The 18,723-nt window shown below is 42.8% G+C and overlaps 1 protein-coding gene across 8 annotated transcripts in view; it reads left to right on the forward strand.

Moving 5' to 3' along the window:
- The window catches only part of AGK (acylglycerol kinase), an 87,018-nt gene extending 68,711 nt beyond the window's left edge, over positions 1-18,307 (forward strand). For 7 of the 8 annotated variants that reach the window (XM_067747220.1, XM_067747227.1, XM_067747223.1 and 4 more), the window contains 6 exons: positions 1,683-1,740; positions 6,305-6,452; positions 6,920-7,014; positions 13,322-13,392; positions 15,389-15,473; positions 16,909-18,307. In XM_067747220.1, coding sequence (XP_067603321.1) covers positions 1,683-1,740; positions 6,305-6,452; positions 6,920-7,014; positions 13,322-13,392; positions 15,389-15,473; positions 16,909-17,046 — 595 coding nt within the window. In that variant the 3' untranslated portion in view covers positions 17,047-18,307. The other variant, XM_067747224.1, reaches the window with a different exon arrangement.
- The last annotated feature ends 416 nt before the right edge of the window (positions 18,308-18,723 follow it).

Here is an 18,723-nt window from a genome sequence, read left to right on the forward strand (position 1 = left end):
CCAGCAGTTTATCAAGAGGAATTGCTTGGTTTCCCCTGAGAAAATCTGATGAGAGCAAATTGCTTTCTAAATGTATTGAGCACAAGCATAGGTCAGCCCTTTAGGAATATCACACGCAGGCCCACATTCTGTTTGATTTCTGAGCAGTGAATTTTAAAATTCTGGTTGTTGTTATACCTGGACTAGGACCGCACACTGAGTCGCTCTGTGTGTCATGAGAGAAACAATCGGGATGCGAGAAACCAATTCCTAGCTGGCCTCGGGAAGACTGCAAGCGCAGTGTCAGAACTTGCTATTGATACAGATGGAGGGAACTGCAGGCAGTGCAGAAATAAACTGCCTTGGATGGGATGTGTTTCTGTCTGGCTAACTGGGAAAAGCAGCAAATCATTGAGTAACCTTTGAAACAAAAGAACAAAAACAAAAAAATTAGTTGGTCCAAGCCCTCATGAATAGCATCGCGGTACTTACCTGGGTAATAGAGTGGTTCTGCGTTGCTCGTTGGATAGCTAAACTCCTTATTTGGGCATTCAAGGCCCAACTTAATCCGTCAGCACCCCTAACTACAGAGTTGTGTATCTTTGCTTTAAATAAAGCTTTTGCCCTGGCTATTACTCTCAGTGTTTCCCGTACTTTTACTACTCCTTCTGCCTAGAATGATCTCCTTCCCTCTCTTATGTATCTAAACCCAACCCATGTTTCTAGGTCTCAGGCCCTTACTTTGTTCTTGTGTCATTCATTATGCAAGTGTGGCTGCTTCAGTGATTTTAGGCCCTTAGTGATTTCTTGTGCCTTCTTGACTCTCCTTACCAATGAATCGTGATCAGTTTATACCATGTCATGTAAATGTTTATTTATTTGTTGTTTTCTATTACTTTGGGGGGCCTTATTTTCTCAAATTAGGAGCCCTCAAAGGCAAGAATTTTATATTGTTTATATTGCTTCGTTTCCTCCGTATACATAGTAAGTGCTAAATAAATACATATTGATCCAAAACAAATGGGGAGCAGTTAAGATGGGTTGGTAGGTGACAGAGATGAGTTTTAAGAGAGAAATCTACTTTATGCCACGTTCCTAATTCCAACTAGGCATCTTTTTCTCTTCAGTAGCTTTTAGGTATTTAGCAATATGAAGCAGACCCTCTTCATTCCCAGATTTCACATTTGCCATTTTCAAGCTGCATAACATAAGTAATGCGAAATTATGCTGATTTACAGATTTTAATTGTATGTTTGTGTGTGAGAGAGAACACGGTGTACAGAATGCAGCCATTTAGCTCATGAGTAATACATCAGCACCCAGCAACTGCGTCTCATTGTGGCTTTATCCCTCTCCACTCATTTGGAATGTATACTCAACTGTATTCCATGGTGGAAAGTATATATTACGGTGATACCTGTGAATTTAGAGATTCAAGGAGACTCTGATTATATATCCCTTGTAGATTGCAAGGATCTAGCTGCTGTATAACTAATTATGTACGGTTTGACATGGTATTCAAATGCAGATTAAAAACTTAACTGCAATACTTTTTTTAAACACTAAACCACAGTCTCCAAGCCTCCAGAGCAGACACTCATGGTAAAGGTGTAATTCTAATGCATTATCCGTCATGAATGGTATCTAGCACATTGACAGTTCTTTTAATATTCTAATTACATTTTTATCTTGGTCTTTCTCAGGTACTGGTATCTTGGGCCTCTGAAGACCAAAGTAGCCCACTTTTTCAGCACTCTTAAGGTAAATACAGTTTACAGTGTAGAAGCTTGACTTCTGGTATTTTGTTGTTCCTCTGTGATGTGTGTATTTGGAACCCTTAAAAATTTCTTGCTACAGATGTATATAGCGTGCTCCAGCACTGAAATGGGGCATATTTACTTATATACAAATGCAGAAAGCATTCCTGTTGTGATTCCTCTCATCTACCAACTTACCCTCTCCATTACCAAGCCCAGATTTCATTTCATTTTATATTTTACTTCCCTTTGTCTATTCATTTACTCACTCTTACCAGACAAACCTTGAACACAATGACCTGTATCTCATTAACTATTTGCAAGTGTGTCTATATTAGCATCTGGAAATGAACTGAAGTTGTGTATCTAATCATACAGGCTTGTGTATAATATAGGAGGTTTCAAACTATGCTTCGTGCTTCCAACTGTGCTTTTTCAAACTAGCCAGATGTGGGTAGTGGTTGCTGTATTGGACAGCACAGGTATAGAGACAGTTGCCATCATCAGAGAAAGTTCTATCAGGCCATGCTGCTGTAGACTATACAGTGAAAAATACTGGCATAGAGAACAGCTCAACAATGCATATTAATGAAAATGCTAATAGGAAAGTCACACTTAATCTGTGTACTATATACTGTGTTCCGCTTTTACGCAAATCAAGGTAGTATATTTGCAATTCGACCAATCTGAAAATTGGCAGATGAAGTTTGAATGTAGTGAAAAGTTTGGTTTTAATGTTAACATTCAGAGTATCGAGTGTTTTTCGAATTACAAAAGTAATATATGTCCATTGCAAAATGTTTGGAAAACATAGCTCCCTTTACCTTCTAAATAAATTCCAGATGGATAACAAAACCATTAAAGTACTAGGGGTGACCAATCTACATGATTATTAAAATGAACTTGAGGGGCACCAAGGACTTCTATACCTAAGGCAAGTTGTGTGAGTGAAATGCATGACTGCTGTTGATTGAGGGGATAATTACATTGGTGGAGTGGGGATTGCATGCAGGAAGAAATAGAGTAACTACGTATTTAAGTTGTAGAATCTGGGAGCATGTAAACTGTTTCCATCATTTCTTCAGCAAACAATTACTGCATACCTGTTGTGTGGCACGCCCTGCTATATATTTGGAATGCAAAGTCAAATAAGACAGGTTTCCTGCCCTCAAGAAGTATTCAAGTGCTGGGGGTGAGGTCCAGGTATTCAGGTGCTGGGGGTGAGGTCCAGGTATTCAGGTGCTGGGGGTGAGGTCCAGGTATTCAGGTGCTGGGGGTGAGGTCCAGGTATTCAGGTGCTGGGGGTGAGGTCCAGGTATTCAGGTGCTGGGGGTGAGGTCCAGGTATTCAGGTGCTGGGGGTGAGGTCCAGGTATTCAGGTGCTGGGGGTGAGGTCCAGGTAAATCAGCAGTTTGGCAAGTGCTAAGAGAGAAATATGGAGAGAATAAGATGGAAGCAGAGAGGAGGGGCCTTTACCCCTGACTGAAGGTTGGTAAAGTCAGCCCAGGGAAGGTGACACTTTTGCCAGATTTTGAAATACATACAGGACTAGATAAATGGCATTCCAAGTGGAGCGGTGAGGATGTGTGAAGTCACAGTGGTGTAACACGGTCTTTAATTATGGCCAATGCAGTAGCATGGCGGGAAGGGGACTTTGAGGGTCAGGTCAGGACCACTTTTGGCAGGTTTTGATGTGGGATCTGACATTTATCACTAAAGCACTAGAGGGTTATTGAGTCTTAAGCAGGGGAGTGGCAAGAGCAGATTTTCCCTCTAGAAAAATTGTTTGGCAACAGTGTGGGCAGGAGATTGGACACGGGTAGTTTAAGGCAAAGGCATCAGGTAGAAGATTGTTAACGTAATCCAGTTGAAAGGAGATAAGGTGGTAACAGTGAATATTGACCACAGAGGATGGATTAAAGAGGTACAGCCCTCAAAAGTTGGAAGGAGCTTGTAGTAGTCCCAGATTTCTGGTTTGAGGGACTGGAGTTTAGTAACTAGATTTTTCCCTTAATGCTGATAATATTAGAGTAGAATGAAGTTTGTGAAGAAAGATGAAATTTTCAGTTTGGCACACACTGAGTTTAACATACTGTGGTGCAGACAGGTGGCGATACAGTCGTGACTTCGGTCTGGAATTCAGAGAGATCTGAGCTAAAGAAATAGATGTAAATGTCATAAGTGTATGAGTGGCATTGAGCTATGGATTTGATAAAGTTACTGTCAAGAATAGATGGTCAGGAATAGCCTTCATTTAAAGAGGCAGAGACGGTGCCTGGGAACCGCCAAGAGAGACTCCAGGAGGAAGTACCGACATAGAAGCCGATGGAAGAGAGAATTTCAAGACGAGAGTGAGATTTCAAGAAGCAACGGCAGAGTCTAAATAGAGGCAGGCAAGTGAGTGCCCTCTGAAGGTTCAGTAGCCTGTGGGTGGAAGAGCTGAAGCCGCACTGAAGAAAGTTCAGGGGTAAATGGGAGCAAAAAGTAGAGGCAGTAGAGCCACTCCCTCAAGGATCTCGACTCTGAAAAGAAGGACATAAAAAGACAAAAGCTAGTGAAAAATATGGGGCCACTGGAGTGTTCTGTTTTTTTTAATTGGAGAGATATCTGTGTCTTTATTTCCTGAAGCAGAAGTGAAAAAGAATGGGAGGAGAAGAGAGAAAGGACACAAAAAGCATGACTGACTCAGCTAGTTCCATGAGCACATGGAAGGGAGTGGGATCCAGAGTCCTGGACTAGCCTTGGACGGGGGAGGGACGCCTTTTTCCTTGAGACAGGAGAGAAATAAAGGAGAGGTACAGATGAAAACATATTTATAAAGAGGTAAGGCGGTTCTCACTGATGTCTTGATATTCTCACTGAAGTGCAGGAAGCAAGTGATCTTTTGAAAGTGAGGTGGTGGTGGTGGTGGTGATGGTGATGGTGATGGTGATGATGGTGATGGTGGTGGTGGTGGTGATGGTGGTGATGGTGGTGATGGTGGTGGTGGTGGTGATGGTGATGGTGGTGATGGTGGTGATGGTGATGGTGGTGGTGGTGACGGTGATGGTAGTACGGGGAGTTTTGAAGCAAGATGAAAATAGGTTTAGAAGGATTATCAAGTGGCGTAGACAACCTTAGACCAAGAATTTGTTGACGTGGATATGCTCGTTTGGGTGATTGTTTTCCCTGTGTCAGTACTCAGCAGGAGTGTTTTATTTCCCCTTCTAATAATATTGAGCCACGATGTAGAAGTACAGACACCTAGTGACAGATTGATTAAGAATAGGGGCTTTTCAGGGCAAACATTATGGAAGAAAGAAGACACGAGGGCCAAAAGCAATGGGAAAAGAGAGTGCTGTAAAGTAACCCACTGTTCATCTGGTTGGCCTGAGGACAAATGGCGTGGTCAGGGGCTGGGATTCTCAGTGCGACTGAGAGCTTGGTGTGGTTAGGGTCTCCACGGGCCCCCACATCACACCCCTCTCTTCCTCCTCTGACTAACCAAATGCAGGAACAAAGCATATGGAAATCAACATGCCAGCTTTATAAATGTCAGCAGGAGTGAAGGACACAGCTTGGATACGCGGTCACAATCTGATTTCCTAACACTCCAGATTGAATTTATCCACTTAAAACATCTCCTTCGGGGCAGAGACTGCTAAGTAAGCTCACTGCGTGAGGAAGCAGTGGACGCCTGAGTCCGCAGGACGGCCACTTCCAGAGTGAGAAGAGAAGGGGTTGGGTCTTTCTGGACTTGGGAAGGAGTAAGAGGTGGAGTGAGAGGAGTTGGAACTGTTACTCTTGTAATTCACCCCATGGAAACTGGAGAACAAGGGAGCAGTTCACCCTAAGAGCCACTGGGCACAAAAGGATGTGGGCAGTGATTAGATGGTAGGATATCAGGGCTTCAGATTTCTAAGATGGAGTGGCTCCGGGTACCGCTAAGGACCGGGACGTGGCCATAGAAATCGGTGGCTGTGGTGGGTTAGAGGTGACGTCAAGGGCTGAGAGGCTAGGGTGGTGTTTTCATCATCCCTGGGGACACTGATGGGACCCAGGATGGCACTGGACTCGGTGCCAGGAAGAAGACAAATCTAGAGTTGAGAGTGATGGCCTTTGAAGCAGGAATGAGAGGCCTTGGGCTGGATTTCGAGGCTGGACTAAACCAGCCTGGTCTCTGAGTGGAATATGATGACAGAAGCGAAGAAGGTATGTGATACAACTGGATTTCACGTTTGTGTCACCATCTCTAAGTCAAAGTATCGGATGACTCTGTGCGTGTTCATACTGAGGTTTTCTTGGACAAGTGTAAGCAGTGGTTGGTTGCTGGTCCACTTTGATCTCCTCTCTGCTCTGTGTCAGGAGAGCAATGGAGGCCGCAGTCACTGGGTTCCTATAGGCCTTCAATAGGAAAAGAAAGCTTGAGGATTCCACACTCCAAATTAGAGATAATTTCATCCCATGAGAGGAGATTACTAGTTAGCTTTCAAGCAGATATGGGTGGAATACTATCCTTTGTAGAGAGAAACCCCAAGAGTTTGGAATCGTGCTGCACGATAAAGGTTTTTGTCTCTTTACGTTGAAAGGAGTGGCCTCAGACTCATCAAGCCTCTCTCTCATACACGGGACCTGCGGAGCGACCTCCCAGTGGAGCAGAAGAGACCCCTCCACGGCCCTCTTTGTACAGGAGAATATTACGAAGGCTCGCATCCTACTGGGTACAGCCGCAGGACGGTGAGCAGCGTGGGGACTGACGATTGGAAAGCCCTGGTCAGCTCAGGCCTGCCTGAAGCAGACCCCACCTCAGTGTTTGACTCTCCTAGAGCAGGGGAAGCCTTTCCAGCATCACTGAACTCAGCCCTCTGTGTGCACAGCTGCAGGCCCCAAACGGCAGCAACAGTGTCCCATGAATGGGAACAGCCTGTGTCAGTTGTGACTCTCAGTGACTCCCTCTTTCTGTCACCAACCTTTATGTTATTGTGGCTACTTTTATAGGGATGTCTCAGGCATAGAGATTCCATTTTGAGCCTGGCCCTTTAACCTGTGTATCAAAAGTATGAGATAAAGAAAACTAAGCAGGGTGGGGGGGGGCGGTCAGCAGATGGGCTCGGGAGGCCATCTGAGCCACTGGTAGCTGGCCGTGGTGGTGGTGCTGAGATGTTCATGGGAGACACTGACCTGTATCGAATGCATTCACACAGCCCCCCAAGAGGTGAGCCCAGAGGTCTGGAAAGAAGTGCAGCTGTCCACCCTTGAACTGTCCATCACGACCCGGAACAGTCAGCTTGACCTGGCAGTAAGTGTGCCTTTTTTTTTTTTTTTTTTAAGTAGAAAAGCATTTGGGAAAAAGTGACAAAGGCTACATGCTCTTCCACTAACTTTTTTATTTTTACCCTGTGGGGATAGAGAGGGAAGGATCAGGGCAGGAGGATGTGGGGTGCCTTTGAGGAATAAGCAGTGAGAAGAAACAGCGAGTGAAGTGCCTAAAAGCTTAAGGGGCTCTGATCGAGCATCTGTCGCCAAGCCTTCTGCCTGAGAGAACTGAGGGCAAAAGGCCTTTAGAGATGAGTTAGCCTAATCCCATCCGCCACAGGAATAAAACTGTGTGGAACTTTTACTTGAGTAAATAGCCATTATTTTTGTGACTATATTAAATATGTAGATTTAGGCCTCTAGGAGAGAAAACCATATATACATCTACATTTATATAGATGTATATATGTATACACACAAACATCTCTATTTTACATATTGAGTCCAATCTGTTGACATGCACTGACCAGTATGGTAGCCACTAGTCACAGGTAGCTGCGTAAATTTAAATTAATACAAATAAAATTTAAAACTTATTACTTGTGCCACATGACAAGCGCTCAATAACCATATGTAGCTAGTAGCGACCATATTGAAAGGCACAAATATAAAACACTTCCATAGTGCAAAAAGCTCTCCTGGATAGTACTGATACAGATAATACGCTAAAAAGTTTTTGAACTAAAGCAGAGGTTAGCAAACTGGTCTGCCACCTGTTTTACTATAGACTGCAAGCTGAGAATTGATTTTACGTTTTTAAATGGTTAGAGTAAAGTCAAAAGAAGGATTATATTTTGTGACAGGTAAAAGTATACGAAATTCAAGTTTCAACATCCACAAGTAAAGTTTTATTGGAACATAGCCGTATTCATCCATACCCATGTTGTCTGTGGCCACTCATGCGGCAGCGGCAGAGCTGAGTTGTTGTGACAGAGACTGAATGGCCCCAAAGCCTAAAACACTTACTATCTGGCCATTCACAGTAAGGGTTTACTGACCCCTGGTCTAGAGAAAACTTTAGTAGTTTATGTTAATGAGAATGCCAGTAGGAAAGCTATCCTTAACCATGGACTAATATTATGTTCAGCTTTTATGTGAATCAGAGTAGTATGTTCACAACTAACCTGGTCAGTCTGAAAACTGGCACATGGAGTTGAACATATGAATGTAGTAAGATGAATGAGGGGGACAAGTGTAGTGAGAAGTTTGATTTCAATATTAATATTCAGAGTATTGGATTGCTTTTTAATTATAAAGGTAATGCATGTCCATTGTATAACATTTGGATCACATAGCTCTTTTCACCTTCTGAATTGATTCTGGTTGGATTAAAAGGTTAAATGTAAGAAAATAAAACTATTAAACACTAGAGGTCTTCTCTGGTGGCGCAGTGGTTGAGAGCCCGCCTGCCGATGCAGGGGACATGGGTTCGTGCCCCGGTCCGGGAAGATCCCACGTGCCACGGAGCGGCTGGGCCCGTGAGCCATGGCCGCTGAGCCTGTGCGTCTGGAGCCTGTGCTCCGCAACAGGAGAGGCCACAACAGTGAGAGGCCCGCATACCGCATTAAAAAACAAAACAAAACCCTAGAGTGAAATCTTAAGTGATATCAATATAAACTTGGGAGGACAAGGCCTTTCCAAGACTGGCATCTAACCAAAAATCATATTGATGCATTTACTTCTAATAAAAAAGAAACTATAAACAAAAATTTTAATGACACTCATTTTTAGATTTCCTTTAAAATTTATCAACCTTTAAAAAAAATTGTTTTAATGACAAATTGGGAAAAATATTAGGATGTGATATACCAGGAGTTAATAGCTTTCCTTTATACTTAACTGTTAGGATAATCAATAAGAAGTGGGCAAAGGACTAATATAAACAACAGGCAGGCGGCATAATTAGAAATTCACAAAGGAAATAAATAAACATGAAAACAATGGCTTATATTTACTACATGATAAGCACTGTCCTAAGAATTTTACACAGTGTCAGCTCATGTAATCCTCATAACTACACTATCAGGTAGATATAACTTCTATCTGAAGTTCATAGGTAAAGAAACAGAAAAAGTGCTCAGTATCAAAGAAATACAAATTAAAATATTAAATATTGAATTGCCATAGATTAAAAAGCCTGCTAGTGTTCACTGTTGGTGTGGACAGGGAAACGGGCTGTCAGGTTTTCCTGAGGGAAAGAGAAATCGGAACACTTTTTCTCCAAGGCATTTTGGCAGTATATATTAAGCATCTGAAATGTAAGCATACCCTCGGCCCTATTAAGCATATTTCTAGAAATTTATCCTTCAGAAATAATCAGATGATACATAATGTAGAGAGTCTGAAAATGTTGGTGAAAGTGAATGTATTAAGGTTAAAAAAATACTCTGTTAAAAAGAGGAATCTTAAAAAGAAAGATAAGATTTCTAATTATACATTTCCTTTATACTCAGTCTCTGATGATATGTACTTCCAGTGTTTTGTTCATGTTCTTTAACCTTGTTCTTCGCTCTGATGACTGAATACCAATGAATGGATTGAGTTCAGTGAGTATGTATGTGATCGTGGCTCGAGATTAGCCCCATTCAGAGTGCCGAGAGCTTTTTATCTTTGTGACAATTATAAAAATATATGATCCTGTGCTGCTTATCACTAGCAGCAGCAGCACATTCATTTTTTTTCTATCCTCTTTGTAAAAATAAAAGCAAATGCAATAAAATATTCAAAGACAGTGAAGCTGCCATGTAATAGCTCAAAATGTTCATTTATCATTAAAAAAAAGTCCATTCAGAGTCTGAAAGAGGCCTGAGGGGTGTGGAATGCTTGAAAATTAGGATCTCTTGTAGAGCTATGTTCACTGTATTTATAATAGCAAAATATGTGAAACAAACTAATCAGGCCACTGATGAGAAATACATTTTGGTACATGTATTTAAAATGTTCTCTATTTATTGACATGGGAAGATGTTCATTGTATCTTTTTAAATGAAAAACCAGGTTAACGTGATTTGCAGCAAATGATTTCATATTTATTTAAAAAAGAGGTACTCCCACCTATAATTGAGTTTTGTGAATGATGGAGGTAAGGCTCCAGTTTTATGTTCTTTCTATATAGAAAGCCAGTTGTCCAAGCACCATTTATTGAAATGTCCTTCCCCCCCACACCCCACTGATCTGCAGTAAACCTCTGTCATACGTCAAGTATCTGTATACATGGAGATGTTTCTAGTCTATTCTTTTGCTCTATTTTTCTATATTTGTACTAATACTATGTTTCTCTTAATTATTATAGTTTTATAGTAAGTCCTTCTATGTTTTTCTTCTTAAAGAGTCTCTTGGCTGTTCTTGGCTCTCCGACTTCTATAAATCCTTTAGAATGTTTATTAAGTTCCACATAAAAATCTGTTATAATATTGCTCAGCATTACATTGAACCTGTAGATCAATCTGTGGAGAAACGACATTTCTACAATATTGACTCTTCTGTCATATGCATACGGCGTATCTTCATTTATTTAGGTTTTTAATGTCTTTCAATGAAGTTTTATAGTTTTCTCTATAAGATTTTGTCTTGCTGGGTAGATTCCTAGTTATCTTAATTTTTGATACTGTTGTAAACAGTATCTCTTAAATTGTTATTTTTTTAACTATCTGATTTAGTTGGACATGTAATGATTTTTTATATTGATGCTGCATCAGCAACCTAACAATTATTATGTTAAGTTTATGGGTTCCTTTAGATCTTCTATAGATTAGTGCAGTTGATATGATTTTTTCCTTTCAAATACTTAACCTTCTTCTAATCTTTTGTCTTATTGCGTAGGCTAGGGCCTCAGTAAAGTGTTGAACAGAAGCAGTGATGGCAGGCGTCCCTGTCTCATTCCTGATTGAGAGAGAAAGGCTTCACTGCTTCATTCTTGAGTTTGATGGGGTTTTTTTGTAGATACCCTTTATCAGATTAAGGAAGTCCCCTTCCACTCCTATCCTAGTTTGCTCAGAGTTTTTATCATGAGTGGATCTTTAATTTTATCAAGTACCTTTCCAGCCACTACTGAGATAAGGCTTTTTCTCGCTGAACCTGTCATTGTAGCATAACACATTGATTTTCGCACTTGCACTCTCAACAAAAGTCAAATCCTTGACTTGCATGTATATCTACTTAGCCCCTTCCATGTCTAAGATACATTTCAGTCTTGGCATGTCCAAAACTGAGCTACTGGTCTTCCCTTCCACCCCCGAAACCTGCCTTCTCCTCCGTCTTCCTGCAGCGCAGTCGATTGTAATTCCACCCTTTTCATTCTTCAGGCCAAACATCTGGCTCCTCTTTCTCGTGGCATCAGATCTCAGAGGAAGTCCTGGCGGCTTCACCTTCTAAATACTGCCAGCGCATCTCAGTGTCCGCTGCCAGCTGATCCAAGCCACCATCGTCTTTCAGCCCGATTATTACAATATGTTCCTAAGGGGTCTCCCCGCCCTTGCCCCTTTCCTTCTCCTTTAAACACAGTAGCCAGAGAGACCCTAATTTAAAAAAAGCCAAATCATGTTTCTCTGCTTAGAACCTTCCACTGGCTCCGCACTTCACTCAGCCTAACGGCCAACTTCCTCGTAGGGGTGCACAAGGCCCTGCTGCTGCAGTGCCTGAACCCTCTGATTCCATCTCCTCTCATCCCCTTTTCTCACTCCGCTCCAGCCATACTGGCCTCCTCGCTGTTCTTTCCCACGTCAGGCCCGCTCCCACCTAAGGCCCCTGCCCTGGCAGTGCCCTTTGTGGGGCCTGCGCGTCCCTAGACGGGTGGTTCTCAAAGTGTGGGCTTTGGGTCTGCAGCAGTAGCATCGCTTGGGACCTTGTTAGAAATGAAGATTCTTGGGACTCGCTCTAGATCTACTGAACCATAAGCTCTGACCTGTGTTTTAACAGGCCCTCCAGGTGACGTTTGCTAGAGTTTGCCCTGGATTTCCACAATGCCCTCACCTCCTTCAGGTGTCTGCTCAGAGGTTACCTTGCCAGTGAGGCCTACCTGGACCCCTCTTTAAAAACGCCACCAATCGTGCTCGCTTTGGTAGCACATATACTGAAAATGCCACCAATACCACCTTTTATCTCATTTTTATAATATACTGTAATACTTCTAATATACTCTATAATTTGCCGTTTATGCTAATAGACATACACAGTCCACAATTTACCATTTTTATACGGATATACTCTAACATACTTCTAATATACATGAAGTTTATTATTTTATCGTGGTTGTGTTTTGTTTATCCCTTCCACACTCTCTGGTAGAATGTAAGTTCTTTGTAGGCAGAAATTGTTTTTTTCATTCATTGACACAACCCTAGCACTTAGAAGAGTTCATGGTACATAGGTGACAATAAGTCATTTAACAAAAGGTGACCCTGGAGCAGAGTCATTCCTCTATGTTTTGTAATTCCTAGTTGAGATGTGAAGTTGTGCTTTGATAGTGCCCTTTAATCTCAGGCACAGGCTGTCAGCTCTCAGAGGCCTGGGGGTGATCCTGGGGCTACAGATTCTGAAGCTGTCCAAAAATAAACAAACCTCTATTTGAAGCAGACACAGAAGTGCTGGGGTTGATTTACAGAGGGCCAGGTTTGTACTGCTAGCCACCAACTGGTGGTAAATTGTGGGGAGACGGGGGGAGGGTGGGGAGTGGCACAGGAACCAAGTCTGTTTTTATAGCCACTTCCTTGTAGCTCAATTCTTCCAGAACGTTCTGTGGTTGGGAATGTAGAGTTTTAAAAACATTGCCATGGCATAAAAGGATTGCTGCTCTTCAACTCTGGTCACATACCAAGTTTGCATGTAGAGCATTTAAAAAAAACACAGATACTTGGGGGCTCTCCACATCAAGAAGCTGATCCAGCCAGTGCGGCATGATGACGACGTACAGTGAGGGTGGAGACTTGCTGGGAGAGAGGGGCTGAAAGCTTGGCCTGCCAGGGAGGGGACCCTAGAGACTGTAACAGCTACGATTATTAGTGAGTGACAGAACCTGACAACCCTCCAAGCCTGAGTGTTTCCCTAGCTTATGTATGTAGTAAGAAAACAAGCAAGCAATAGAGATGGATTTTATGGTATGTAAATACCACTTCAATAAAGGTCTTTATGTAAAAATAGAGGACTGAGGATATATTCAGGATAAAGTCATTGAAAGTAAAGTCCCCTCCGTAATACACAGCTCCGACCGCGACCCTCTAAGGCTAAAGGAGGGCAACAGGCTGCATGAGCCAAAATTTAGAGCATAAATTTTCGTTTTCTAACCTTTTTAGAGCAAAGAAGACTTTATGAACATCTGCATGGAACCCAACACGGTCAGCAAAGGAGACTTCATAACTATAGGGTAAGTGGACGGGGGTTTGTAGGCTGTGAGGCTTTAAGTAGTCTGTGTTCTCAGACTCACCAATCTGAGTGCCCATGCGCTCCAAGAAGAGATCCAACCGAGGACTTGTCTGCTTTGCAAACCACAGCATCCCCTTGTCATTTGAGGTGGCATGTGTAGTGCACCTCTCCTACTTGGCCTCCCCCATTCATTTCGGGAAGATCAGAGCATGGGAGCCGTCTTTGTCTTTCGACCGAAATGACAGGATTCAGGGTAGTGTGGTATCATGCCCAGAATTTTGGCTTCAGGGTCAGAACTACTGGGTACAAATCTTGATTTTGCCACTCACTGGCCTTATGACTTGGACAAACCCTTTACCTTCTCTGAATCCTCTTCCCTGTGTATAGAATGGTGTGGTAGAATCACCTCCATCAGGATTGTTCTTGAGTCTCATACAAGGGACTGTGTGGGAAAACTCTTTTTCAGTGTGAAGCACTTCACAGCATCCGTTAGCATTCATGTCAGCCCACCTTGCCCTCCTCCCAGGGCATTGATGGAAAGGTGTTGAGTACCTTGGACATTTTCCAGGCTTTTTTCCCTTTTCCACTACAAAATACCCTTCCAGGTCCTGTTTGATTTATTAAGCCCTACCTCTGCCAGAATTTTATTGGTTAAGGATGCTCTCAACCCTCTGCCAGCCTTCAAAGCATCTGAGGAGGCTGTGTGTTACCATGCCAACTGGGAATCTTCTCAGCTTTTTATGAGCTCTGTCTCAGAGCTCCCTCTGGCGCCCATCTAAGGATCAGACATTTCTGCTGCCGCGGCCGGGTCTCCATGGCTACTTCATTCTCTGCACCAGCACCGGCAGTACAATGTCTTTCATCAGTTTGTGTTATTCTTGCCTTTGGTACCAATTCTTCAGTTGCTGAATAGCTGCTTCTGCAGCCTTTGATTTACTTAACTGTAGTATAAGGAAGAAGGGAAAAGTCTTTCTTCTCCTAGGAAGGGTCCACAAACCACACAGTGTCTTAACTGAAAGTCTGGCCAGTGGGACCAGCTATATTTGAATCTCCTTCATAATACTGACATCCAAAAATAGGAAGAAAAACCGGTGATACTGCTTAAATTAGACGAAGTCATTATGTTCTGCGTTGTTGCTGTCGTCATCTTCAGCAGCAGAAATAACATGGTTTCCTTTTGGTCTCTACAGGAAGTGAAATCAAGTAATGTCCGTTTCCTCTGGGTATCTGATAAGAACATTGTAAAGCTGCTTTAGAAAATGGACGAAGTTTCATAGATGAAAGAATTACTCTTGTTAATTAATGATAAAGAATGGACTGAGATTAGCTTTTACCCCTTTTCCACTGATGCTAACTGGCTGAAGGGTATATACACGAGGGGGAGCGTGTGTGTGTGTGTGTGTGTGTGTGCGTGCGTGCGTGCGTGCGTGCGTGCGCGCGCGCGGGCACAGGCTGATAATCCTACTCTAAAGCCATGTAGTCAAAGTAAAGATGCACTGTGCTAAGTAGACTGTTTATATCAATACGGAGAATCATTCTAGAACTACTAAGACTGATTGTTCATATAAATAGTTTAAATTAGAATAAAAAATTTTCTCCTTTAAGTAACAGACTCACAAGAAGTACCAAATATCAAAAGTTTAGTACTTTTTTCTAAAGAATTTCATTTCATTCCAATTTTTAAATTTGAGTTTTTTAAATAGCCCAAGAATTAGGTATACATGGAACTTTTTAAAAATAAAAAACAATTCAGAGAAAAATCAGTCTTAACTTCAAGCACGGTTCTCTGCAGTAAATAAACCTGCTCAAACTAGAATGGATCTCAACACTAAGCAAGAATCACTGGGGGAAAAGTTATTCACAGAACCCCATGGGTCAAGAGATCATGAGTCCATCTATTTCATATCATCAAAAGACAGGCAGAACTTGCTATGTTCTTGCAGTTGAATGCAGCTGCCAGCACTGGTTTCCAAGCTTGCTTTTTCCTGTACCAACAGAAGTAAAAAGGTGAGAGACCCCAAGGTGCGTGCTGACGGCACCGAGTGTCTTCAGGCCAGCCGCTGCACTTTGCTTCTTCCTGAGGTGAGCGGGGGTGAGCTGTCCCGGAGCTTGTGGTTCTTTCCCGGTCTGTCTTCCTTCCTGTTTTCTTCCCCCTCCTTCCTATAAACAGACCCTTTTTTAGGTGCCTTATACGTGCTGAGCACTGTGCCAGGCTCTGGGCTACATTAAGGGAGACCTGAAAAGATGACGGAAGCCCCTTCTGAGTCACGGGTTTAGAGTTGGACTCCTGAAGACTTCCGGTGTTGTCAAGCCAAGGTTCTGTAAAGTGACCCTTAGGTCTCCCGAGCTTTTATTTTTCTGAATGTAAATTATGCAGATAGCTACTATACCCACAAAGTTCTCCAGTTAGCAAATGTTAGTAGTGGATTATGGCTTCACTTTTTTTAATTTATTTAGTTTATTTATTTATTTTTGGCTGCGTTGGGTCTTTGTTGCTGTGCGTGGGCTTTCTCTAGTTGCTGTGAGCGGGGGCTACTCTTCGTTGTGGTGCACGGGCTTCTCACTGCAGTGGCTTCTCTTGTTGTGGAGCACGGGCTCTAGGCGCAGGGGCTTCAGTAGCTGTGGCACGTAGGCTCAGTAGTTGTGGCTCGTGGGTTCTAGAGCGCAGGTTCAGTAGCTGTGGCACACGGTCTTAGTTGCTCTGTGGCATGTGGGATCTTCCCAGACCAGGGCTTGAACCCATCCCCTGCATTGGCAGGCAGATTCTTAACCACTGCGCCACCACGGAAGTCCTAGCTTCACATTTTTAAAAAAGGATCTGGAAGCAGTTTTCAGGATGGCAGTGAATTTTTCTGTACCGGGAAATGCCAAGCTTAGTAGAATAACCTATAAGTGGAAAAACACTTACTACAGGTGGCCTCTGAAGACCTGTGGCTCTTAAACTAAGGTGTTCAAAAAGGTAGGTGTCCCCACAGTGGCTGGCACCATAGTTTCAACACAGCAAATGTTGAATTAAATGCATGAGTTACAGAAGGGTTTTACAGAATCTGTAATATTAATGTTGCTATACCTTAGGTATAAAGCTAAGCGAGTCCTAAAGAACCATGAGAATCATCAAGTGGCTGTAATGGCTTTCCTCCGAGAATTGGCTGTGTTTCTCGCTTTTCATTTGAGAAAGATTAGGGCTGAGGACATACACGTATGTTCTATCACTTCCTTAAAGACGTGACAGGACCCTGTCTTACAGTAAGCATTTGAAAATGATAACCTTGTTTCACAAATCCCAGAATACTCTGGGAGGAGACAGAGGCCACTGAAACCTTTTTCGTGGTGGTAGAATAGGGCTATTTCCAGAACCAGCCCCGTGTCTGACACAGGCACCGAAATACTCTTTTCAAAGAACATTAGAGCCTCAGAGAGGAGGACCTTTTCCCTAACAACCTGCTCCGGTGCTCTAGTGATGACGAATTCCAGCCAGCGTGGGCGTGAGCTGTTGTGAATAGTCTCTTCTCCACAGGGAACAGGCGGCTCCTTCAGCATCGACAGCGAGGAATACGAGGCGATGCCCGTGCAGGTGAAACTGCTCCCCAGGAAACTACAGTTCTTCTGTGACCCTCGGAAGAGGGAGCAGCTGCTGCAAAGCACGGCCCAGTGAGCGGGCTGCAAGTGGGCGCCCGAGACTGCACTTTAGGCTACCCTGGGACCAAAAGGCAACCAAGGCCTCCCCGTCCCTGCAGCGCTGTCAGAGGATCCCAAGGGCCCGTTCATGGCAAGTACCCTCCACCCTCCTCTCTAGTGCTTCCCAGCTTTGCAGCCAGCTTCCCAGCAGCGCATGCTTTGACTCTGCTGTGACAGCCCGTCCCTTCCACATACTGCTTTTCCTCAGGCTAGTTCCAGGAAATCCCCACCCTCAGTGGATGGAGAAGGGCTAGACCTTGTTCGCTCCCCTGAGTGGGAAGCAGGGTCCTGGGCTGAGTGGCTCGTCCTCTCCGGGTGGGCTCTGTGGCCGCCCTGGGAAGTCTAGGGAAGCACCTGCCCTCTGCGGCCTCGTCCCGTTCCCCAGGCTCCTCCACAGGTGCTGCTACTCTGTGAGCTCCAATTCTTAGCGTCTTTCAGTTCTCTCCTTAATCAAAAACATACCTGAGGTGTTTCCCTCTTCAGCCATGGCTGAAATACTGTAAAATACGTTTTCTCCCCTGAAGTAGTGCTTCTTAAATGTTGGTTTGCATGAGAACCACCTGGGGTGCATGTTGAAAACTGACTCACTTGGGGCCCAACCCAAATCTAATAACTCAGTCTGGGGCTGGAGCCCAGGAATCTGCATTTTTAAAAAGGTGTCCACCTTCCCCAGGTGGTTCTACTACAAGAGGTGTCCCCCAAACTGAACAGGACACAGTCTTGTAAAGCAGCGGTCCACACACCACTCTGCTTAGGTATTTCCTAAAAGTATTCTGAAAAATCATGTATCCCCTCAGTTTTAAGTTGACAGCTAAAATTTTTCATGGAAGTTAGTTGCCAAAGTATGTACTTTCTGGTGTCATGTAAATATTGATATTTTAAAATAAAACTGTTACATCACTGTCTTAAACATATTCAGTGTAATTGAAATACGTAACAATTTAACAGTCATCCTCCATTTACAAAAATAAGTTTTTTGTCATTGAAAATGTCGATTATCCTTGTAGGGTTATCTCCAAACCACTTTCAGCAAATACTATCATAATGTAATGTTTTTATGCTTGAAATTTTCTTTCCATTGGACCTGTCTTCTTGCCACCAAAAAATGTAAGTGGAAGTAACTTTTTTTTAGTTCTTCAAGTGTTAACTCAGTACAGAATAAATGTTATAAATTATTGAAATACAATTGATGAATATTATAAATTTTTGATAATTAAAAAATCAACATTTTATTAGAATGCTCTTTATCCTAGAGTTCATTTATCAAAAAGCAGTTTTTCTGTGTTGTTTATTCAAGTTTTTTTAAAATTTTTGTATTGGAGGTTAGTTTCAGGTGTACAGCAAAGTGATTCAGTTATACGTATACATGTATCTATTCTTTTTCAGATTCTTTTCCCATTAGTTTATTACAGAGTACTGAGTAGAGCTCCCTGTGCTATACAAGCAGGTCCTTGTTGGTTATCTATTTTAAATATAGCAGTGTGTACATGTCAATCCCAAACTCCCAATCTTTCCCCGTCTTTCCCCCTAGTAACCATAAGTTCCTTCTCTAAGTCTGTCTCTGTTTTGTAAATAAGTTCATTTGTATCATTTTTTTTAAGATTCTGCATATAAGCGCTATCACATGATATGTCTTTCTCTGACTTATATCATT

Source organism: Pseudorca crassidens, chromosome 8 (genome assembly GCF_039906515.1).
Source record: "Pseudorca crassidens isolate mPseCra1 chromosome 8, mPseCra1.hap1, whole genome shotgun sequence".
In the NCBI taxonomy this organism is placed as follows: domain Eukaryota; kingdom Metazoa; phylum Chordata; class Mammalia; order Artiodactyla; family Delphinidae; genus Pseudorca; species Pseudorca crassidens.